General features: G+C 41.5%; 2 protein-coding genes across 2 annotated transcripts; both read right to left on the bottom strand.

The window, feature by feature from the left end:
• Window positions 1–1,503: 1,503 nt before the first annotated feature.
• LOC128502254 (kinesin-like protein KIF19) lies at window positions 1,504–12,833 on the bottom strand. The gene is made up of 19 exons (XM_053472012.1): window positions 12,774–12,833; window positions 12,242–12,352; window positions 11,719–11,806; window positions 11,122–11,258; window positions 10,786–10,911; window positions 10,075–10,269; window positions 9,484–9,639; window positions 8,518–8,640; window positions 7,689–7,842; window positions 7,218–7,392; window positions 6,814–7,000; window positions 6,372–6,642; window positions 6,141–6,262; window positions 4,603–4,760; window positions 4,104–4,206; window positions 3,591–4,010; window positions 3,298–3,451; window positions 2,702–2,814; window positions 1,504–1,974 (listed from the first exon to the last, which is right to left on the bottom strand). The coding sequence occupies exons 1-19, from the start codon at window positions 12,831–12,833 to the stop codon at window positions 1,957–1,959; spliced, it is 2,871 nt and encodes a 956-aa protein (XP_053327987.1). The 3' UTR covers window positions 1,504–1,956.
• A 3,215-nt stretch (window positions 12,834–16,048) lies between these two features.
• Window positions 16,049–22,991, bottom strand: EIF3B (eukaryotic translation initiation factor 3 subunit B). The gene is made up of 19 exons (XM_053470903.1): window positions 22,705–22,991; window positions 20,807–20,999; window positions 20,559–20,678; window positions 20,412–20,469; window positions 20,144–20,272; window positions 19,766–19,923; window positions 19,447–19,578; window positions 19,279–19,345; window positions 19,035–19,081; window positions 18,731–18,941; window positions 18,563–18,635; window positions 18,267–18,389; window positions 18,099–18,177; window positions 17,838–17,976; window positions 17,587–17,712; window positions 17,405–17,482; window positions 17,210–17,318; window positions 16,906–17,016; window positions 16,049–16,544 (listed from the first exon to the last, which is right to left on the bottom strand). Exons 1-18 carry the CDS (start codon window positions 22,820–22,822, stop codon window positions 16,919–16,921), a joined length of 2,058 nt encoding a protein of 685 aa, XP_053326878.1. The 5' UTR covers window positions 22,823–22,991; the 3' UTR covers window positions 16,049–16,544; window positions 16,906–16,918.
• Between the last annotated feature and the right edge of the window lie 918 nt (window positions 22,992–23,909).

Here is a 23,909-nt window from a genome sequence, read left to right as displayed (position 1 = left end):
TGAGGTCAAAACATTGTTCTTTGTCTCAATAAATCTGCCTGACGTTGGAACCTTTATTTATCTATTGGATTCACTCTATCACGGACATTTTCCTTTTCTACTCTCCATGAAGGCCACAGTGGATAGCAGGTCCTCGGTCTTCATCTTCTGAGGCCATGCTCCCACAAGCGGATACGTGGTCCCTTCCTTCCCTCCCTTTCAATATCTTCTGTTTCCCGTTGGGGCTTCGGCGTGCGTTTACATGAAATAAGTGTGTAGTAAAAGCAGCACATTCCTAAGCAGTGATCCTCTGTTTTTCAGCAAGCGTCTGTTTCTCTGGCCTTGGGAATTACACATCGGTTTGGTTAGCGTGAGCTGGATTTTAACAGGGACAGTCAACTATGTCAGATTTTCCACACCCATGTTATTCTGCCCTCTCTGAATGTTCCTCATTTAAGAGAGGGCGTCCGTCTCACAGCGACTGGAGCCATGTAAAAAAGCTCTTTGTTTAGGTTACTCTTACACTTGACCATCTGAGCGCCGATGGAATATTTACCAAACAGAACAACTCTTACCAGCACCCTATGGGTTGGAGTCTCGAAGAAACCTCTTGTGCGTTAGCCTTAAAAAGGAGTAATAGAATAAAAATGTACAGGATGCAAAAATACAGGTTTTACAAACTTTTGACTTAAAGTGATTGCAGATGTGTCTGAAATCTGCTTAGGGCTGCTTTACCACAATTAACTCCATTGCTATGTACTTTGACGTGCACAGTGGAGTTACTTACACAAATATTCATCCAGGAATGCAGAGAGATAGCAATAACAACCACTTCAATACAGCCTTATATAAACGCATGTGCCCCCCGGCACTGTCTTTAATACCGGGCATATGATGTCATATGCCGGCGCTCCACTCTTAAATGATACACGGCGTGTAAAGAAACTATTGAGAGTTGTGCCAACCCGGCTCATAGTGATAATGAGGACTGGATATTGCATTATATCATGTAACAACTTTCCCATTGTTGCCCCAGTGGGGTATTCACCAGTAGTCTTTCTTTATTCAAAACCTACCATGGGAACACTGATGCCTGTGAAAATAGTGGGAAATATCCACTCCCTGACCTCACAACGAATCTACTTCTTGAAATATTGTGTCATGTGACATCATGGCACGCGTGACACAATGGCATGACTGCTCTAGGGAACTTGAGATGTGAAAGTTTCTGCAGGGAGCAGAAGTAGAACAGTGCAGACAGTATTGGGACTCTGAGGCTCACGGCACCTGCAGAAAGTATTACAGTTATCAGATTAATGGTGTGTAGTAGCCTCGGTCATCTTACGCAAAGACCGGTCCCGTTGGCTCTGATTTCAGATTTGACTGTCCCCTTTCGACAGGCGGAAACAATTCCGAGGACACCTATTTTCAGTCACCTAGTTTCAGCGACAACACTTCCTGCTCGTCACAAGATAACACTTCATTTTTAAAAAGGGCCTCTTTGTATAACTCGCTATCTTATCAGCTATGTACACCGGTTTAAAGACTGCTAACTACGCTACTTAGTTATGAAGCTCTACAAAAAATCATGGGTTATCGGTTAACCTTTAAACTTGCAATGCACAAGGTCCACAGTTGATGGCATACAGTCTATTGTATCCACCTGGGGGGCTAGGTTGCATATCATTGCTTCTCTCCATGCAAGTCAATAGGACAGTTAGCTTAAGAGTTGACATTTTATTTTGCGTGTCCAGATCCTCAAAATGTATACTACGAACAATGTTCCCAGGAGGTAAAGTGGTGGTTTGGCGTGTACTGGGGTTGTCCGGTCTATGACCTTCAAATCTTTGTCTTGTCAATCTTCACAAAGCTATCCTGCTTATTTTCTGTTCCCGCTTTCTGGTTTCTGTTGATCTTGAATGTCTCTTTGGGAACGCATTTAAATATTGTTGGAGAAAGTTGTATTTGCCTGGCTCATTACAACCTCCCTGGGACCTAAACAGAAAAGTAACATAAACCACAGTTACAAACTTAAAGTCTCAAAACATGTTCCAAGAGTTTTTACTTATCATATTTCTGAATAAGTTTTACAAGTAAACAAGGCAAACGATACAAAATGTATAGAATTCTGTAGCATAGGTGGAACGGCACCTTTAAGACTTAATTTATATCCTATATCAAAGTCCCACAAATACTTGGCAAGCGTCCCAACACCCTAATAAATTGGTAAAATAATTGTGAGTGGAGCACAATAAACAGCTGGCATATGGGCACAAACGGTAGTGAATAGAGAACGTCCCTCCAGGCATTTACAGACAAAAGCATGTTTCTAATTCAATCTGCAGCAAGTGGTTATCTTTCCAACATCAATGTATAATTCATCAGACTTCATGCTACTTAACAAACGTTTACTCAACTATAAAACACCAATGACGTCTAATAGGCAGCAGGGTTTCCACTTCTATGTCAAATTTTACAAGCTTTTTAACAATGCCTACCAGACCTTTAATTTAACCAAATCTTGCTGCAAAGACTTAGATCTTAATCAGTCGTTGGTCTCATCTTAGATTCAGGAGCAATGTGCCTATCCCATCAACTATCATAACCCTCATTCTACTGCTCATTCTGAATCCACCCCCCCCCCCAAAAAATAGAAAATTATATTTTTCAATGCATCTATTGTGCCCCTATGTTATGAGTGATAGATATTTGTATGATTGACCTTTAAATCTCCTGCGTAGGGTTTGACCTTGCTGTGGACCACGTTGTTGAGATGAACCGTGCTTGGCGGTGACTGACTGGCCTTGGGAATCTGCAATCCGCCTTTACTTTGATCTGCAAAAATCAAAAGAGATTTTCATAAAGAATGGCAAAATTCCACCCTACACTGCATAATGCATTCTTTACACCACACCACTAGGTGATATTATATTAAACTGTTAGCAAAGTGCCCCAAAAAAGAAGAGTTAAGCGTAATGAGATACTGCACAGACAAAAGGATGGAGTATTGGGTGAGGTTGTAAAGCGGGTAAAAAAATTAGGAACTAAAGCGGTTTTGTTGGTTGAACAATAGCTGCTTTTAGTGAATTCCTGAAAGTCCTTTGATTAAGGGACCCTATAGAGAGGTCCAGAGGATGTGGAATTATGGACCATCACAAGTGGTGGGATTTAGAGATAGTAATGGTTGAAGATAATATTTAGAACATTTTCTTCCAATGAGACTTGCTTCCCACTACCCTTCGCTCTGTTCGCCAAGATGAGTGGCTTCCTGAAGACTTGTATGGCATACACTTTTGGTTAAAAATGCTAAGTGTATACCTATTTCCTTAAGGACCACCACTGGAATGGTGCTGGGAATATGGCTGATGTTGCTGGGCCTCACAAAAGTCTTCAACCTAAATCCAATGGAAGTTGCAATGGGATGAGTGATGTTGTTATGCTTGTGTAGGCTTTGAGGCTTCACCTTCGGGAGCTGAAACAAATTGTTGGTTATGAAATCATAATGAAGAGCTAATCATCTCACATAGTATATCAATTTATCAGAGTGTTACAGTCCACAGAGTAGGTGGAAATCACCATCAAAGGATGATACATGCAAGAGAAATTGTTACCTCTGCACGGATGGCTTCAAATGAACGAGACCTTTGGTTGTGATACTTTCTTTCAATAATTTTCTCGCTCATTAGCCCTTTTTTTGATTTGAGTGGAAAAAGATCCTTCTTAAAGTCATTTCTTGTTGGAAGTTCTAAGGACTGTCTCTCATTTTTTTTCCTTAAGGGGCTATGAAAACATTTAGACTGAACATCCTTTGGCTCCAGAGCATGCAGTGGTTTAAGGCTGCTTGTATGTTCTTGGAAGAACGAGGACTCCTGACCAAGAACCCTTGAGCGTCTTCTAGCTGCTACTAGAGAAATGCTCTTGGTTCCAATAGCTATTTCATCAGGTTCAGCAACCAACGGAGGGAATGATAGGGAGCCTCTCCTCTCTGTATGCAGATGATTGCGCAAAATCAAGTTTTGCGTGTTTGGGTTCTGTTAAGAATCAATTATTTAAGTTATGGAACAATAGTTTTCTAAAACAATGATGTACAAAGCATGCAGTTTACACACAAATGCTTCACTGACCTGCCGTATTGGTGTTCTTGCTGGATGGAAGATGGTAGGAGTCAGGCTGGAATTCTCCCGTGTTTGAATCAAATTGGGAGTAGATTTGGGTGTTTTACTGTCGCTGTGGTAAGAAATATTAACAGTTGAGCGGTGCTTCACCCGGAGTCTCCGGGAGAAACCCAGAGAGTTCCCAGGTATGGTTATAATACATTAATGTACCAGAACTGTCTTTCGTATAATGTTTATTTTTTTATTTATCACTTTAAAAAATTAGACAGAAAAGAGAATTACAGAAACTCTGTAATACTGTATACTACTGAGAAGTATCATCTGCAGGAGCTTATCGCTATTTAGCTAATGATACTATAAAGTACAAAATATAGGCTTGAAGTATGCGCGGTTGGAGACTCACAAAACCCTTTGAAGGTCGCATCTGGTTCACAGGCCTTCAGATGGAAAGAATTGTTTTTTCATTATACGTAAGACTACAATTCCAACTTTTTTAGCGAATGATTACCTGCCTGATTCACACACAATCGGTGGAAGATCAACTTTTGCTCGGGAATGAACATGTTTCCTACCGTCGGATACCACTTTTTGAAGTTGCTCAATATCTAAGTGGACACACGACTTTCCAAGCCCATGGAGGTCCTTCTTGTTTTCCGTGGGTCCATTCTACAAAGTATCACATGAATACACATTACAGGATATTAAAAATACATACATCCAAAAAGCTGATTATGTGTTATGTTATTGTGCTTGTTATTTCATTCCTTTGCTGATGCTGAGCTTCTCAAACACCCTACTCTTCTAATGACCTCAAAAAAGGAATTAGACAAACAGACAGACAAAGTGTATCTATGAGTAAAAAAAAAGTTGCATATTTTCCCATCAAAGCCAGACAATGGCAATTAAATTAAGTACAGGTAATAGTGATCACTTTAGGCATAGAGAATCATTTTTTAAGATTATTTTTGCTTTTTCCCCAGATACAAAAAAAACCCCTCTTTCCTGATATTGATGAACTTGACTACTTTTTGAAAATAATTACCTATTTCATATTTGCTGTGTTGAAAAAGCTGACTGCAGAACATGTAATTGGAGTGAATATACTATATGCAAACAATTTTCTGTCGCCAGTTGTCACCGTTGTAAAAGGCTCCCTCTGTGATGTCGTTTGCTTGGCTTTTACTCCACTGGGAAAATGACATGCAATTTGTTGTTGTAATAGGTTAGCTAGAACACCGTGTATGTAATGTTTTTTTTTTTCCCCTCGGAGAAAACAGATATTACATCGAATCTGCATGATACACGTTTTCAAAAGAGTTGAGAGCAGCTATACTGACCGACGCGGATATTAAGGTCTATGTTAATGGTTTATGGAACCTTCTCTGATTGCTGCGTAAGCAGAAGTTCTAGATATAGAAGGGATGGGAAAACATATATTTTCAGGAGACTAAACCATCAGATTTAAAATTATAAATCAGCTTTTTAGAAAAGCCAACGGGTACGTAGTCGTCTAGCATTGGAGAAGGAAGAGCAGAGCCTCCAACAACTACTCAAATCTATTTTCTTCTGCTTCGCGTGGCTTGGCATACAAGTTACTTGTTAGAAGGTAAACCTCCACTTGACAGCTACCCGAAACACTTAAGGCATTTGTTGGCCCAGTCTGTCCCTGTTTTGCATAAAAATAGCAATAAATTATAAAGTTGGGGATTGGATGAAGGATGCACGTGGAGATTCGCCGTAAGGAGAGTGCAGGCACCAGGTTTTCATGTCATAACCCAGTACCTGAATCCCTATCAACGTGTAGACAATAGGATGCACATAAAGTGAGGTCTGTAGTTTGAAGTTAATGGCTGTGGACCCTTCTAGTAGTACTAGGAATACCTGCCTCAAGACAACCCCTCCAGGGGTGGTGGTGGGCTAAGGTTCGGTGGTAGTGGTTACAAAAATATTTCAGACCCAGCTTCTCCTTCCGCCTAGTTCACTCAAATGAAAACACATTTAGTATATTATTTCTGTACGACACTGGATCATTATAAATGCACATACCCCAAGTGTACTTGATAAGACAGAATGAAGCTGCTGTAGCCGATTTAAAGTTCCTTCCTCAAGTTCCTTGGAGTACACCCGGTAAAGCTTTTCTACACTATCTGGAACATGAAGCTTATTGTCTGTAACAGAATAATAGAACAATGCATTTCATCATATAAAGAATATTTCAGGTGATGCTAGGCCTTTCAATATTATTTTCACCCACCCAGCTTTTATCACCCCATGCACCTTCTATCAGCGCCCGTTGGCATTGAATGATTTCTTCACACAGAGCGCGGTGCTGTTGGTAACGCAGGATCACAAAGTCCTTCTGATAGAGGAGGTTCTCCTTGCACAAGGACTTGGCCTGCAACTCAGTGTTCCCGACTTCTAGCTCGTGAACTCTGCAAAGCAACTTCAGAACCTCTTGCTGATCCCCGCTAGTGATCTGCTTCGGAAGTAGCTGCTCCAGTTGAGACGCTTTGAGTTTTGTCTCTGCTAACCGCTTTTCCAGGTCAGCCTGTATGGGAAAAACGCATAAATCCTGACCTCATAACGGATAGCCTTAGCAATAACTGAGGTCATATAATCTGCATTGTAATACTATTTTATCTAGAACATAGCCCAATACCTTTCAGAATACTTATCAGAAAATCATCCTAGTGCTTAGTACATGGAAGCTCAGACCAACCTTAAGGGCGGCAGTTTTCCTCTGTTCCGCAAGGAGCATGTTAATTTCTTCTCTGGCCACCATGACTTCATGGGGTTCGGGAGAATCAGCTTCTTCCTCCTCTTCTTCTGTGTCCATGTCATCAGCCACCTTGTTCCTGAACTTCTCTTGAAGTTTGGAAGCACGTCGGGCTTTATCCTGTTCCCAGCTGTGGCAGAGGAAAGTAATTCCTTACACTGCACCTCTAAGCTTCTCATGACTTCTTGTTAAGTCAATATATATATACTCCCCCCTTGTAAATTTTGGCTCATATGTCTATTTTAATATTTTCCACCATATCCCCCGTCTCTCCTCCATTTTCCTGATGACAAAATGTATTATTTGTTTAAAGAAAAGTATAATTCTTGAGTTTCTTTGGAACTTACTCTGCAATAGTAACGAGGTGTCTGGAGGTATCAATATGCAGTTCTATGTTGGAGTTTTCCAGCTGCATGAGGCTGCGTCTCATCTCCATCTGATCTTCAAACGCACTGACGAGCTGATGTCGGAGGTTGTTCATCTCATTGGACTGGAATGAGCAACAGATCTGCTCAGATTCCTCTATGGAAGGCAGAAAAGATACATTGTCACTGAATCTGTAAATGAAGGAAGAAATAATGCCTATGGCTTATTAAGGCACCGGTTCCATCTGAATGGTTTTCGTTCAGTTTCTTTCTCTTCGTTGATGACAAATGGAAGCAAGACCTACCCCAAGACCTCCATCTCTCCGTGACATTTAAAGCAGAAGCACAGAAAATGATCCATGTGCGGAACTATAGAGATTACTTGTCTGCAAGCCATTGACAGCCAAGGCCAACCACGTGTTTTTCTTTTTGTATAATGGGTTTAAAAAATACCTTGCACATTTTCACTGTCGGCACCGTTTGGTTTCTGTTCTTTTTCGTGCTGCTTCACTGTCTCTTTCAGACGCTCAATTTCCTTGTGGAGTTCGGCAATGATGCTGTTGTACTGAGCTATGTGGTAGGAGACATTCTGTAGATTTCTTTTTACCTTATGGGGACAAACAAACCATTGGAAAGACATTTTTTTCATTAATTAAAACTTAATCTGTTTATTTGGATTAGTGGTCAATCCAGTAAAGCCATTTTCAGTTTTCTTTTAAAGAGGTAAAATAGTTCCTTCCCTATTCATAATGGTTCTGGATTGGTTTTGGTCTGGATTGGTTTTGGTCTGGATTGGTTTTGGTCTGGATTGGTTTTGGTCTGGATTGGTTTTGGTCAATCCAGTAAAACCGTTTTCAGTTTTTATCTGAAAGAGGTAAAATAGTTCCTTCTCTATTCATAAAGGTTCTGGATTTGGTTTTGGTCTGGGGGTCACGGTGGGTCTGGGAAGAGCCTAAGGCATATAGAGGGCACATGCTGCCTTCGTTGGGGTATTGAGAGAAGGAGGCTTTGCTGTGAGGACCCTTGGCTGTGGGTTCCTGGCCTGTGGCATTAGGCCGTTGAGGTTTTAGGGACCTCAGAGGGCTCTCCTTCAACTCTTCAACTGCTTTTCTGTGTTGGACCTATAAGGGGCATCACTTTTAAGATTTAGGGTATTATTTATATATAGGTCCGAGAACTGATTAGGGTCCGAGTCAGGAAAAATACTAAGACTGGATGGGTTGAATGGGTATTATCTGCTGGTAAATTCTATTTTTCTATGTTTCTGTATTAATGATCTCACCCTTGTTTTAATGTTCTTTGCTCTGTATGCGTAGATGAGGGTCGTGCGAGATTCCTCAAATGAAGTACTAGCCGGGCTTATGTGCGCAATCATGACCGTTCTACTGTTCCCACCTAATGCGTCCTGTGAAACAAAAGGTCTTGGTTATGTTTCATCCCATCAGCGCTCGGAGCACAAACATTGAGAGACCTATTTCAACGTACTTTCAATTACAAAACCGCTGTGGTTTTAATTGACAAGCCATTCTAGGATTCTAGGCTTTGGTCCTGAGCGCAGCACAGCTAAGTGAACACTTCATTTTCTTAAGTGGAGTTAAGTACCAAAATAATAGCGCTGGGATTTGTAGCGAGATAGAGTCAATAACCAGAACAGAGATTAACATGTTTTGTTCTCGATTTGCATGAGTGGTGTAACATCTGCCTATCTGGAGTTTATCCATAGCGAATTTCAGATGTGTTAAGGTGAAATAGAACGCTTCATCCCACCATTTTATCCCTGGAACAAAGGTCACTGGACCTATGTACATAACGCTTCCAATTCAAGTATGCATTAAAGAGCCAACTCTTCTTGCTTGAGAAATTAGTTTAATTGGTTAAATGAAATGTTTCACCTTTAGCTCCTCTTGCAAATCTTACATATTTTATAGTCTCATTTTATATTTTATTTTATAGTCTCATCAGATACGCAATGGAGTCTTGAATAGAAGGCAACACCTTTTATTGGGGCAAGTGGCCATTACATACAATGTAAGTGTTTGGGCCATAAGAAATCTCTCCTTTAACTTGTTAACTGTTTTTCAAGGCTGGACCTATAAATGGCATGACCTCTAAGAATTAGACAGGTGTGGGGTATGGATTAGGAAAACGGGTGACATTTAACCATATTGAACTCTTATGGGACCCATAAACATTGTTCTGTGGGATGTACACAATGGGAAGCCTGGACAGATGATACGATGTGACATACTTTTAATAACCGCGTGAGTTTGCTGTCTCGGAAGTTGACGTGATGATTTCGCCCACTCCCTTTTTCACTTAGGGCTGTGATGCAGTTTCCCAAGGCCAAAAGGGAGCGGTTAATGTGAGCTCCTTCTTTCATTCTCTTCTCGTGGTTCTGAGTGACCTGGTTGGAGACGGAGAAAGCATTATGATTCTATTGTTTCTTTAAGGATCAGAAGCTCTACAGACGTTCAGTGGTCTTCAATCATGATAACTATATTGTTGGGGCCAGTCAAAGGCCATGGGGAATTACAGATCTAATGTATGACTGCAGTGTATGGAACCGTCAATACCAATTGCATTTATGACCTCTACAAGAGAATTAGAGGAAGTTATGGTTATATGGGATGATGAGTCCTGCTCCAGTTATAACTCCTAATACAAGCAGAGACGTTGACACTGACAGAGGCAAAAGAGAATGAATCGGTCATCAGCCATTTACAACCATTGCCTCAATTACATTGTTTCACCAAAATGTTCTTAAGAATGTATAGCTTGGCGAATACTCATAGCGATACACTGTTTCCTCTTGTGTGCTATAATTCTGATAGAGTTATACCTGGGATGCTCTTTCGGAGCCTGCGAGGTCTATCATGAACAGTTTGCCTATTCGAACTTCTTCGTTTGTGTTCTTCGCTCTGCTTTTCTGTCTCACGGTGACCTGGAGAACTGCATGAGACCGGGAAGATGTCTTGTTGGCAGCTGTTGGCTCCTGAGTGCGTTGCTTGTTTCCTTTTCTCAACAACTGCATTATCTACCAAAAAAAAACCCTTTCGCAATAAGTGTAGAAAGACTTTAGTCTCAAGACCACATTAAACTGTTGAAACATTTAATGGGCTGGATTACATTTAAAGAGCACCTAGTTATAAGGATAACCAGTAAGAGAAAGAGGTAGACGATGGATGATGCAAGGTCTACATGGGTTGAATATGCCCTGTTTACTAAGTTGTGGGACAGAGATATGGTTCATTTGTTTGCTTAAACTCAGAGCCTTGACAACAGCGCAAATGGGCAGGATGCCTTAGAACATTATAACAAGAAAGGTTAATTTTTTTAACTTCTGGGTGAGAGAAAGTGACTTTAACTATATAAGACCCCAGGAATCCAATAAAGTACAGAATGTCTGATTAAAAAATGATATGTCCTCTTTGTTTTTACATAGGTGGATCTCACCGTCCAACTCTCCACAATTGTATCCATTTAGGCTTCCAGACAAATCTTAAATGTAAGAGGTAGAGTAATAACCCCAATCAGATTATGTGGCATATACCTCATTAGCATTGCTGGTAGAAAACTCTGTTATTCCCGCAATCTGTATAACACCTTTGGCATCTTCTCGGAGTTCCAGAACTCCCGAAGAAGGGTTTAAGAGGTCACGTATTATATCATTGTAGATCTGCAAGTTTGAAGAGAGAGGCACAAAGCTATTCGTATAAACAGAGTATTTTTATGAAAATTGGTCAGCAAAACATCAAGGAACTAGACAGCAGGCTGACCTTGACTGGATTTCCAAACCAGTTGCACCTGTATACATAGTTTAAAAAAAAAAACAATCAAAAGGCAGGGATCTGAGCAAGATATATAAAAATTCCATAAAGAGGTTCACCTCCAGATAGGACATGGACACGGTATAATCCATACTGTCACTAGTGCCTTCAATGGCTTTGAAGAGGTCATTCAGTGTTCGGATGTATATCCCAGGGTCACAGTCCATCCCGAGCATAGTGTATGTTTTACCGGTACCTGAAGAGAATCAGAAGGCAAAGATAAGAAGGAAATTGTTTAAGAAGAAATGATAAAAGGTGTTAAAAATATTTTTTTTTACAATATTGAGTTTTCCCTTTTAAAATACTCCCACTTTAATTCATGTGAATATATTCTAAAACTGTAGACAATAGAGGCTTATTGGATGTTGAAATACAGATCACATCTGAAAAAAGAATAAAGTAGAATAAAACCAAGCAAATCCAACATTTCAGGAGCACTTCAGCATGGTGTCCCCAAGGAAGTGGCCTTGGTGGCGTCGCTAACTATGTTAACATTGATTAGAACTTTGGTTCCAAACCGGGGTAGTTTTATATGCATGGTTTATATACAGGCCATGTGGAATAAATTGAGGGCTATAGGCATTTACTTAAAGGTCCACCACAAGTCCTATTCTTGCATACTCATCGCCAAATTAACATACAAAATAGACCAGTACCTGTTGAGCCATATGCAAACACAGTAGCATTGTAGCCAGAAATCACTCCTTCAATCAGGTCTTTGATTGTTGATTTATACACCTCTTCCTAAAAAATAAAACTTATTTGAAACAATTTCACAATAAAATTAGAGTTTAGGAACTAAGGACATCTCTATCCTACATCAACTTAGTCAAAGGCAGTTTGATTACATATGCTGTTTCAAGGGAGCCTATCCTTCTGGATTCTGATCACTTATCTTAGGTTAAAGCCTATGGACAAACCCCTGGTGGGGTTTTGACATCATCAGGATCTATCTTAGAATAATCAGGACATGACTAAAAACTGGACGTTCACCATAAACCACAAGGTACATGGTCTCAGTGGGTTAAAGTCAAGACTCACTGCTGACAGCTTTGCAGTCACAGCCGTAGGAGCCAATTCTCAGTTTTGTCAGTTTTGACTGTTTTATATACTATTAGGGCATTTTCAAATATTTCAGTTTAGTATTTATTTGCACCATCAAGAAACGGGAAACTTCACCTGCGTTGCTTCCATATCGAAGACCGTGTCAAATATAAAGGTCTTTTCTCGTGATCTATTGGTGCGAAGAACATCATCGGGACCTTCTGTTGGGTCCATTAGCACGACCATCTGTAGAAGAATGAGAGGAACATTATACTGAGAACTGTATGTGCTATAAAAAGGCACCATGAGAGACCTACAGAAGTGCAGAGAGCCCAAGCAAACGGAAAATGGAAAGGGTATGGGGCAAGAGTGGTTGTCTAGGTAGCAGCTTATGGTGATTTTGGCCTTGAGTAGAGCCAACAGCCCTTTCTTCCTACGGTTTCTTCACCCACATCCCATCTATACTGTTATTAGATGCGTACATTTTCTTGTAACATATGTGATCCATTTTGAATCCACACCCGTTCTCTGGTATTTTACTATATCGCTGTAGTTTTGATCTCCGCTTCCGTTGCTACAGAATTTAGAATGTTCTATTAGTAAATATTATTGTAGCTGTAACACATTCACTGGAATATTCAGAGGCTTTCCACTATATATTTCTTACCTGCTCTCCAACTTTTCGTGCTATGATGGTGGCGTCCTTGTCTATTTCGGTCTCATTCATCGGCCGAACACGTAGAGCGACCTACAGAACATTACTGTTAAAACATGGTTTGAGACGTTGAATCTCCTAGAAATGTTTCTGGCCAGTTTGGACGATAGGCTTGTGATGTGTTCAGGCCTGGACTGGCCATCTGGCACATGGAGCAATTGCCTAGTGGGCCTTGGGCCGAGAGAGCCACACACCCACCCAATCGGCCCTTCTAGGGGCTGCAGCATGCGGCTGGATCTTCCCGGCTGCACCCTTCATGAGCATAAAGACGTAGCAGCCACACATATTTATGTCATTAGATGGCCGCTGGCCTTAAAGTGCCAGGGCCACCTCGTCATCGTCAGTCCAGTCCTGGATGTGTTTTAGGATCTCATATCTATATGACACATGCTGCAGCCCCATGAATGAGTTGTGTCCTACGGTACCCTAACGAAACGTAGTCACTAGAACCAACCTCAGACATGCTCCCCATCAGCTCGGCACCCCTTCAATTGAATTGTTTTAAGAGATATCCAACAACGTAATCATTTTGCATGACATTGCTAGGGAAACTACCTTCTTCATCAACAAATGTTACGTTACTTGAAAAAAGTCACTAATTAAGTCCCTGAAGCCTTAGCGAATGACAAGCTTATCGTAGCTTGATATACGTTAATGATTCCAGGTACTTACGGTGAACTGGTGGAAACGATACTTCCCGCTATGGTCGTTCATGTTTTTCAAGTCCGGGCCAAGTTCAACGTCGTAGTTATTGGGTTAAAATAGCTGGAAATTTCAGTTGCGCTGACATATAGGACGGGACGACAAATCACCTGGAAATACAACAGCGATTGCGACAAAAAATTCCCTGTTGGTTTGAATTCCCTTGAAATAATTACATCAGCTCAGAGAAAGCCAACTCTGTATGGGAAGATAAGAAAGGGCTGGGATATACGATGAGCGTGTGATCACTGGTGTCAACGGGGATTTGTTTCCATATTTCCCTTAAACGAGAATTAAAAATGTAGCAAAATAAAATACTGAGAGCAAATAATTTCTCTTTATGACCCTTTTTTTATTATGTAAATAGATAGAATATGGAAAATATTTATTATATTTTTTTATGTTTCTTTCCATTTGCTTTACCCCTCCCTAAAAGTATAACAATTGTGTATTTCCTGTTAAAAGTTTGCCGAAGAACTAAAAAAAAAAAATAAAAAAAAAAAGTGAAACTATATAGCAATGACCAAAAATCGATACATTTTTGCCTTTTTAGCACTGCATGCATAAGGGACAAAACATGTATATAATGGACTGGAAATTTGCCTTAATTTCCCATGAATCAAAAGCGAAATGAGAAAAAAAAAAAATATTATTATTGATTTGCTTGTCGGGTAGGGTTCTCGGCTCTCTTAATAATTAGGGTGGCCATTGGAAAGCTGTGATGGGACAGAAAGCGGTGGAGATGTCACCCTCCACCCATATTATTGAAAGTTGGCTGTAGCACATGCGCAATACCCGTCCCGCCGAGTTAATAATAAGTTTCATGGGCATACCTGGGAACTCTGAAGGGTTGGACCCCGAGTCTCAGGGTTTTTGCCCTAATCTCAGGGTAAAGGGGCAGATTATCAGGGTCACTGCCTCCTTACACTGCTGTGATCATGCATCTATAATACCCATATTTGATGCCTTTGCTACCAGTATGCAATGGATGATATCCGTACTTGAATGGAGGTGCCTCAGGTGTATCTTTACATAATGACAAGTCAAAGTTTCCATGACGACAAGTATTAGAACCATTTGGCAACTCACTACATAGAACATTCCCACTGGGCTGTTAAAGGGTTAATATATCATGAGTGTCAGGGGCAGTTCATTTAGAAGGTTCCCAGGTACGTCCATGTGCTGATCTATATCTATGTTTTTATCTCTATTGCTTAACATAATTACTAGAGGAAAACCAATGTTTTTTTTGTTATTCCCTATAGAGGCCATCATTGTCATGACACCGGTGTAGTTGCCATGGTAACTGAAGCTCAGAAAGTACCAGCTGCACGACCTTCTAGGAAGAGTAGTTTTAAGGAACCGATGGAGGCATTCGCAGGAGATGTCAAGAAACATTCTCTATAAAAATAAAATAAGAAATGAAGCGGAATCGTTTTTTTTTTTCTTTTAGTCTGTAAAATATCGGTCACATAGAAACCCCGGAGTCATCTTCTGTGATGCGTTTACGACGGCCTCGATTGATATTCCGAACAGGCTATGCGATTATAGAAGGATAAAGCAAGTATTTTTACGTCTAATTAATGGACTTCAGAGCTTTGACTGAGTCCTCCAGGTTACCCACCTGTCCTCCGTGTGAATCGGCTTTAGCTCAGCTCCTTCCCCCAATCTCTTTCACACCCGATAAAACTATTTGATTTAAGAAAATCCAGACGGACATTTTCGCATATGTTTGGGGTCACTTTTCTAGCTGTAACATAATTGCAAAAGGGGTTTCTGAGGATCCATTGGCCTTTTAAAACCTAACCTTTTATCAGCATATACGTGGCGTAGAAGCACAGTGGTGATGGGAGGTATAAAGGGGCTTCATTTAATGAAATGAAGATATTCCATAAAAAAAAAAAAAAAAAAAGCCGTTTTTAGCTACAAGTCGTTCGCAACATTAAAGTCCGCACTGTATTTCTGATCCATTTCATGTTATTTTAATGGACAAAATTTGCTTTTCTTTTAAAAACAAGGGACAAATGCCCCCAAACTTTTGAATGGCAGCGACATGAACAATGTGTGTGCGTGTGCCTATGTATGTATATACAAGTACAATAGTGTAGGTAGGGAGAAAACCATTACCGACGTCACTGCAGATATCACAAGCGGCTCCCTCTCGTGGATACTTGACTGTCAGAAACAGCAGCAATTGTACTTCATTACGGGCCGTCTTTCCTGAACTTCCACCACCAAAGATACTTACCGGGTGCCCCCCCCCTTCAAAAAAAACAACCTAAAAATGCTCCTTTCAGTGGATACAAAGTAACATTACCCCATTCTAAATAGATTTTTAGTAAAACGATTGCCTCGGCCCCCCTTTTGAATTACCACCATTATGGAGAAGGCCAAGGTTAGACCTCTGAAGACCAAGACCTTCTCCTTACCAACCCTATATCTCCAACTTTTGCCCCTCTTGATTATAAATATTTTAACACATTTTTTTTAATACCTTAAAACTGTTACTAAGGAAAGAAAGACACTTTTTTTTTTTAAATATATGTTTACTTTAAATTCCATCTTAATCCCACAAAGTCGCAATCTGAATGGAGGAGGATACAGTCCACTGTAGTGCTGGATCAGGACACCGAAATGCGCGTTAACAATATTTCTCTTTTTACCAAGTGTTCGCCAGTCAGAACAGTTGACTATCCATTCTGCGTGGAAGCAGAAAAAGCCCCTCGTAAGCCGAACCGACGTGCATCGAGCTTGTGAAGGGCAATTTAAGATGTAGCGGACTGGCCGATCGATTACCAGCGACAGCGTAGATCTCATGGTTCTTATTTCACTGACGGTATTTCGAAAGAGAGTATTATGTTAAAAAGCCGTGCCCTTTGGGAAAAATCTTCCAACGAAGATTAAAAAAAGGCACAACTTTAAAAAGGAGACGTGTATTGTCCATTCAAGGTCGCGGGTGAAGGAGTAAAACAGAACCTTGGAGACCTGGTATAAAAGATGTCACTTCTTGATAGGATGGTGCTGAAAACATGAAAAAAAAAAACCAAAGTAAATGTTAGAAATTATTCGCATATTAAAAACACTCGTCATGCTAGGGCAAATAAAGCACAAATCTACAACATTTCTATAGAAAGCCCTCGTTGACTTTTCTACAGACGTTCCCCTGAAATGAAATAAAGATCCGTCTGTGCGAGTCTTTTAATAATCACTTTCATCTGGTAGATACCTCCAGGTTGGTCTTTCGCTACTGACATCTTATTCCTATTAAACCTTCAGGGTCTAATGTACACATTTAAAGCCCTGCAGCTTCTTCCCAGATTACCAGAACTTTAAATTAATAACGTATCGGACTAAATATATATATATAAACCCAATTAACAACCTGTTGTAGCGGACTACTCCTCCAGAGGGAATATTTCTTCAGTTACAAAGAACTCAATTGTCTCTTCCTCCCAGTCATCTATGTTGCTGTCCAGCTCATCCGTGTCCACACCTAGCAAGGATACAATAATTAGAATTAACAAATACATTTGTTAAGCAGCTTTAATGCATGAAAAGCATCACACAGGAACGGTCAGCTTCACACGAGCAGTAGAAATATTTAAAACAGGCTCCTATTTAGTGATCAAATCCAAGCTTTTTTTCCTCATAAAATTTCCACTTTGACGACCACAGGGCAGATTTACCTCCTCTGAGCTCCAGACGAGCGGATTTCTGTTCTTGGTAGAGCTTCTGCGCCATTTCTCGATAGCTTCTGTACTCTTCCATCATAGTTCTTCTACGATCAACAAGTTCCTTGAAAACGAGTAATTAAAGACGATTACAATCTGCAGAGAAAAGCTGTTCTTTGCCGTTTTTCAGTCCATGAAATACTAATTTACCTTTGAGGCCTTGGACTGACTTAAACGATCCTTCTGTTCAAAGATCTTGGAGTATTTCTTCAGGTCCTTTTTAATTTGCTGTAACAGACAAGGAATTGTAGTTATCGCCATCCGCATGGGGAAGAGATGACAATGCACCAGTTAACTAGACACATGCGGTATAACCAACCAATACCACCTACCTTTATTTCATCCTGGCTGAGCAGAGTTGGTGGTCTTGGCCTCCAGAGAAGTTGGCAAAACCTGTCTTTGCTGTTCTTCTGAAGAAGACGGCCTTGGAATGTCCACAACCAATACGCATTATCCACCTGGAGAGAGGGTTTCATGTTAAACAATAGGAAATGTTTTCTCCAAAGATACTTCTACCTACAGATGTACACGTAATTTTTTACAACTCAAGACAAATCTTGACAGCCTTTCCTGAAACACTTACTTTGTGGCTCCACCAGGATACAGAGGTGACTACATAGCGGCCTGTCGGATCCCACTCCACATCGGAGGCTGTGTAATGCTCGGCAATGTTCATTATTGTGCAATCTGATGTGTCAACAAAGGCCAAAGCTCCATTCATGCTGGAAAACATGGAGACTTTGATTTAGTAACAAAGTTGGTGTTTTATGGGCTTCACGCTTAGAGTTTGTATATTGTAAACTCTTATTCAGGTTCTTAAAAGCAGCAGGAACCAAAAACTCACCTTCTCAGACCAGCCAGGACCAAGAACTGCCCTTGTGGACTCCAGAAGATTGTGTTGGCCTGCTGCTTGTCATACGTTTCTGGTTGAGGAAAAAAAAAAAAAAGGTACAATTATTTTAGAAACATACAAGGTGATTGTAGACAACACCAAACAGGATTCTGAACATACTTATCAACTCAATCTTCCCGTTGTTTTTGACATGGTAGAAAGAAACGGATATTCTGGGGACTTCACCGTGCAGCACGGCAAACTTGCTTCCGTTCGGCTCCCAAGCAAAGGCGATGATACCATCTATCAAAATAAATGAAGACTATTCATCCGAAGAAAGAGCAGGTACTTTAGCCTCAATAACCTGTATAGTGAAGAACTTGATAACACAAAAATACTCCGTTGGTGGGAACTACAACCACACCAAGTCACAAGCTAAAAATAATTGTCACAGAGGTCGCCATCAAGACACTTGCCTTTCATTTCCACCACATCAACTGGGACCTGCTTTTCTCTCATTCTGAAGATCTCAAAGTTAGTTACTACACCCTGGTGTAAAGAAAATGAGTTAGCCAAGTTTTTGCGACAAACAATTAATTAAATCGTAACCGCATCCCAAAATCATCGCTGCAGTAGATTTTCACCTGCGTTCCTTTTGGTGTCCTGTCGACCTTGACACACAGGTAGTCGCCGTTCTTCTGCCAGTGGAGCTTGCAGTCCACCACGTTAAACAGATTCCTAACCCTGATCTCTTGTCTGGATGGCAGCTGCATTAAAGTCACCCTGGCTGGGATGTCTTTGTCTTCAGGTACCCAGAATGCTATGATGTTACCACCGGGAGACCAAGAGAAGTCCCTTAGAAAATAAGACACAGGCAACAAAATATAAATATACACACATTTATTTAGAGGGGATGCATAAAAAAATATAAAAAAAACCACAACTTACTTTATACCGCTGATCTTCAAACTCTTTTTATCCAACAGACCCATAGACTAGAAGATTAAAAAAAAAAAAAAAAAAAAAAAAAAGCTTTGTTAGGACGTTAATCTTGTTATGGGTCAGAGAAGCAAACCGAGAACATCAGCATCTTACATTCCTTGTGCAACGTTTGCATACGAACACATGAATGGGTTTTTTAGGTTGTTAATGTCACAGAAGTCAACTCATTGATGCAACACTTAATACTCACTGGTGTTTCATAAATACTAAGTGTATCTGTAGTCATTCTGGCAAAGAATTTGCCATCATGGCTCCATCTGGAACAAAGAAATGCAGGTTAACCCGTTGGCGTGTGAGATCAAACAGCAAGAAAGTTTTACTTTAGCGTAGTACCGTTTGTTGAAATGATATTACATACTTGAATATAGGCCAGTGAGCGGAGCTCTCACAGTGGAAACCTCTCTTCTTCTGTCCTGTAAGGGTGTCCCAGATAATAATGGCTTGGGGGTCATCTTTGGTGTCCATGAGGGGGCTAAACGTAACCAGGTACCTACAGGACAAGAAGATAGATATGAAAGGTCCTCGAGACTTAGAAAGATCAGGAGAACAGAAAAGCCGCTGAACATGGAATGGAAAGACAAACACACAAGGTAGTGTGCCCTCTGGTGGAAAACAGTGCATTTACAAGCAAGAGGCAAGCAACAATGTACAGACGCCCATTAACACGCGGCACACACCTTTCACATGGAGAGAAGTCAATGAGTTGTACCCCCTGGTGGCTGAATCTCTGGATTTGCTTGAACTTTTCTCCTCCCCAGAGAGCAATACCCCTCTGGTGAAACGTGGCCAGGTAAGTACCTCGTGGAGACCAACGAACATATGTCTCAGTCCAACGCTAAAAGTGACATTAACAGAAAAATAAATAAACTTAAGATGTAGCACATAATTTGCTACCCAAATCTTTAGGAAACAGGTGAATTACATGATATTCCCGTTTGAAAGCTTTCTTAATGAACAGCATGGAGGCCGTATACATGTTCATCCTTCCACAACAGAAACAATATGGAATCACACGGTTTAATTAAACACCAGTGATTCTGATGACGTTCACTTACAGCTCTCTCCTCGACGGGAACGGGCTCCTTGACATCAGTCCAGAAGATGGTGGTGCGATCTCCCGATTCGTAAATAACGCTGAACTGGTCTCTGCAGTCCGGATCCTCAAGCCACGATCGTAGGTTCCCCTGACAAACACAAGAAGAACAGCTCGAGTAAGGATCCCGTTAGAGGTTTTTAACAGAACCATCATTACTGGTTTTCTGAAGCCATCTCTACGGGTGGTCCTATCGCCCTCTCTCTAAAATAAAAGTTTGGTACACTTACAAAGTCTTTAAACGGCTGCTTCTCCGGGACATCCCATTCATCACAGATCACCATGTACCTGCAAGCAAAACGGAACGGTAGATCAATATTACGAGCACATCCCTCGTGCGATTACGCTCGATTGCCACGCCAGCAGAATGTACTCACTTATCAAAATCGGTGAAGAGGTTGACGCGGAACGTGTGCTGCTTGTCTAACTTGTAGCCATCGGCACCTTTCACGGCTTCCTGCGCCTGAGATGGTAACGCGTACTCAAGAAATATATACCTAGAAAGAGGAGGGGAGAGTAATGTGATTTAGTCTCGAGATAATCTCAATGAATTTGTGTTCAAGCCCCTCTCGTCATTAGGACACCTTTGGCTTCAGAGTCACACAGCAGAAAGTTTAGTACATACCCTTTAGTAGTCCCTTCTGTATTTGGATAGAATTCATTTGTAATTTTTCCAAACTTAGAAAAGATCTTATTGATAACGTTCTTGAGTTTCTCCAGTCGGTCGGGTCCAACCTGCGGCACGTTATCCACCACAACCACAGAGTCTATGCCATCGGCTTCTTGAGGACGGTCTGCCAAGATATCTCCAAGCAGCTCTGGGGGGAGAAAATGGATTTTTTTTTTCTAGTTACAACATTTCTCTCCACGTGAACGAACTTGTTCAACCGAGTGTCTGCCTGTTCTAGGTTCTAGATCAGTGGCCTCCACCCCCAGCAGGTGCGGGTTGTCAAGATATCTGCACGAAACCCGATGGGACTTTCAGAACGTATTGTGATTGGTGAATATAGATTACATTGTCACATGACCAATCCCAGTGGCTTCCACCCAAAACTTTACCAACTTGGAGTTGTTTTCTTCTGTGACCAACATGATGGCATGTCTCTCTACGCTTATCCTTGGGACAACTCTTCAGCAGAAGACCCATAAAGTACCCTGCATTAACAATCCAACGATGATGCCGCTTTACTAACAACTAAACTTTATTTCAAGCACTTCTGCCTATCTCAGGTCTGAACTCTCTTAGATTCTCCTCGCATCTTTCATCCTCACCTCGATGGTCCTCAGCTATTCTTGTTAGAGGGCATCTTCAGAAGATGCTTCAAATGACTGATCCGCTACAGACAAAACTTCCAAAATCAGAGCCCTCAAGCTGCACCCTTAAGCAACACAACCTAAAGCTGTCTAAAGACATCTCATCCTCCATGGTGGTAGGGCGAGGAGATCAATGATGAATATCCCTTGGAGAAATTCCATGCGGGAACTGAGCCGATAACGAGAGGAGCAATTCCCAGAGCTCTGGATCCTCCCTCCAAAGTACCCAACTACCACGTTTTATTCAGCAAAGGGCCGGAAGACTCTGGTTCAGTCCTGTCCAGGTTATGGTCTTCCAAGCACGATGTAAAGATAGGTGTACAGCACTGAGTGCACCGCAAACCTTATCGATGCATCATCTCACCTGCCAATCATTTCCACAGACAAGAGAAGCTTGCTACCCCGTCCGTCCATCCAAACATTTTAATTTATGGGACCGTTTGAGTTCTGATTTAACACGATACCCCCTATTTATTTTTTATGGTGGTGGGGGCCGTTTACCAAGAATTACCCCTCTCTGTCGGCATGATGTTTAATATTTCATCGGATCAGATTCTGCGCTATGAATATACTGCAAGCTGCTTAAAGTGATGTTTAATGTCCCCGACGACCCCGATAAAGATGAACGTGCATCAAAGTACTTAAATATGAATTCTTCCAATAAAAAAAACTTCCAGAAAGTGTTTGGCGAAACACATCTCCTGCGCAGCCGGTACCTTGCATCGGGCAATAGGGGGAAATGCATACAGGGAGGACACAGAACCCCTCAACATGCATTTGCAAAAGGGGACACCCTATAAATGTAAAGGGATCATGCACCTACTAAAGTGACTATGATGGCTGGGGTGTCTCTTTAATTTTATCGTGTTTGCATATTAAAGCCTCTCTGTCCTTTGCTCGCACATCGTTCCTTTGTCTTCTCCCCCCATAGATCGCTGTGTATTAACCGATCTATAGCAGAAACTTATGGTCTTTAGTGACTCTAAAATTCATTCATTCATTAACAGGCTCCGTTGGCATTCATTTCTCCAGTAATCAGCGGTAAGCGGGGGCTGCAGTACACACTACCGGGAGGCCCGGGTCCTTCCCATCACGATCCTAACCCAAACTCTCCTGCTGGACTGCAATTCCCCCGGGCCCCAGCCAGGTTCCCCCGAGAACAGCTGGCAGGGGAGCTCTAGGTCCCTTGCACCGGCTTCCCAACCCCACCTTCATCGCTGATATCGTCCACGAAGTCCTCGGGATCGCTGAAGGAGAGCTCTTCCTCTGTGGCCTCCTCTTCCATGTCCAAGCCGCCTCCGTCTACCACGTTATCGGTTTCCTGCATTCCGTGACTGCGATCGGGCCGTGTCTCTCGCGGGTTAAGGTCTCTCTGGGTTGTGCCTTTTGATGCTTACCGGTAGCCAGAGCTTCTAACAGCCTGAAAATTAATTAAAGCCGAGGCTTGGCGGCACTAACAGGCCATGTGCACAGTACCCGGCGCCTGGCGGAAAAGGAGCGAACCAACTCTTCTCGGGGGGGATGCTACTGACAATTACCTGTGCCTCATATACATTTGTATACCTACCAGTGGAGCAAACCCTCACTTCTATTGTTAGTCATAAAAACTGGGCATTTAACCAACCTATTGACTTTTTATTTGGATGAAAGCGCGTACGCAAATGCATAAACGTAGATACCTCCCCCCAAGCGGAAAATGGAATGTTCCAATATGGAGGAAGTAACCTCCTCTCCATTATTGCTGAGTGTTAAGATACTTTATCGCGTTAAAGGCGCAGTATCCACAAACCGCTCCAGCACCTACACAGGCCTATGGAAACTTATATCAAACCATAAAGAAAATATGGCTGATAAAATCATAGTTGCTTAGTTTTGGGCAATTCATTTTTTAAGCTTCAGTTCCTCAGTCTGGCCAATAAGACGATTAAACAACCAAAATATGACATCACTGATTAACTTTCCGCTAATAAAAGAAATCCTCAGAAAGGGACGTTAAGCTACCTCGACGATACCAGTGTATTGTGCAATGTCCTGCGGCTACAATGTTACACAGGGGGCTATGTCTCCGTGGATAGTTGGGGTATTATATGGTGGTCCGCAGGGCTTTATCCCGGACCCCGCATTTAATTGATTGTCCGTACAACGCACAGGGCCTGAAAACGTGGAAGGTAAAGTGGGCTGCTATGGCTATATATCCCGAGGCAGCCCTGATGCCAGTACTAGAATATTATTATTATTACGCCCGGGGTATGGTATGTAAGCCCCATCCTTTATCACCTATATACGCTGTAAGTGGGTAATACCCCAGTGACCCCCGCCTGGGTTGGCCTAGACGAGCCATGTCTCCAGTGCCTCAATCCTGACAACACATAAGAAGCTTCAGTTATTATTTATTGTTTTATATAGCGCCATCA

This window comes from Spea bombifrons, chromosome 7 (assembly GCF_027358695.1).
Source record: "Spea bombifrons isolate aSpeBom1 chromosome 7, aSpeBom1.2.pri, whole genome shotgun sequence".
NCBI classification, from domain to species: Eukaryota; Metazoa; Chordata; class Amphibia; order Anura; family Pelobatidae; genus Spea; species Spea bombifrons.
Note: the sequence above shows the minus strand (reverse complement) of the source record. Positions and strands in the feature narration are given on the sequence as shown.

Coding starts and splice junctions, on each gene's coding strand:
- LOC128502254 (XM_053472012.1), bottom strand. CDS start 12,833: ATGAATGAGACCGAAATAGACAAGGACGCCACCATCATAGCACGAAAA. Junction 7,001..7,217: donor CACCTCGTTACTATTGCAGA/GTAAGTTCCAAA, acceptor CCTCTGCCACAG/CTGGGAACAGGATAAAGCCC. Junction 2,815..3,297: donor GGTGGTCCTTAAGGAAATAG/GTATACACTTAG, acceptor TGATTTTTGCAG/ATCAAAGTAAAGGCGGATTG.
- EIF3B (XM_053470903.1), bottom strand. CDS start 22,822: ATGCAGGAAACCGATAACGTGGTAGACGGAGGCGGCTTGGACATGGAA. Junction 19,082..19,278: donor TTAGTATTTATGAAACACCA/GTGAGTATTAAG, acceptor TTAATCTTCTAG/TCTATGGGTCTGTTGGATAA. Junction 18,636..18,730: donor GGACACCAAAAGGAACGCAG/GTGAAAATCTAC, acceptor TCTTTACACCAG/GGTGTAGTAACTAACTTTGA.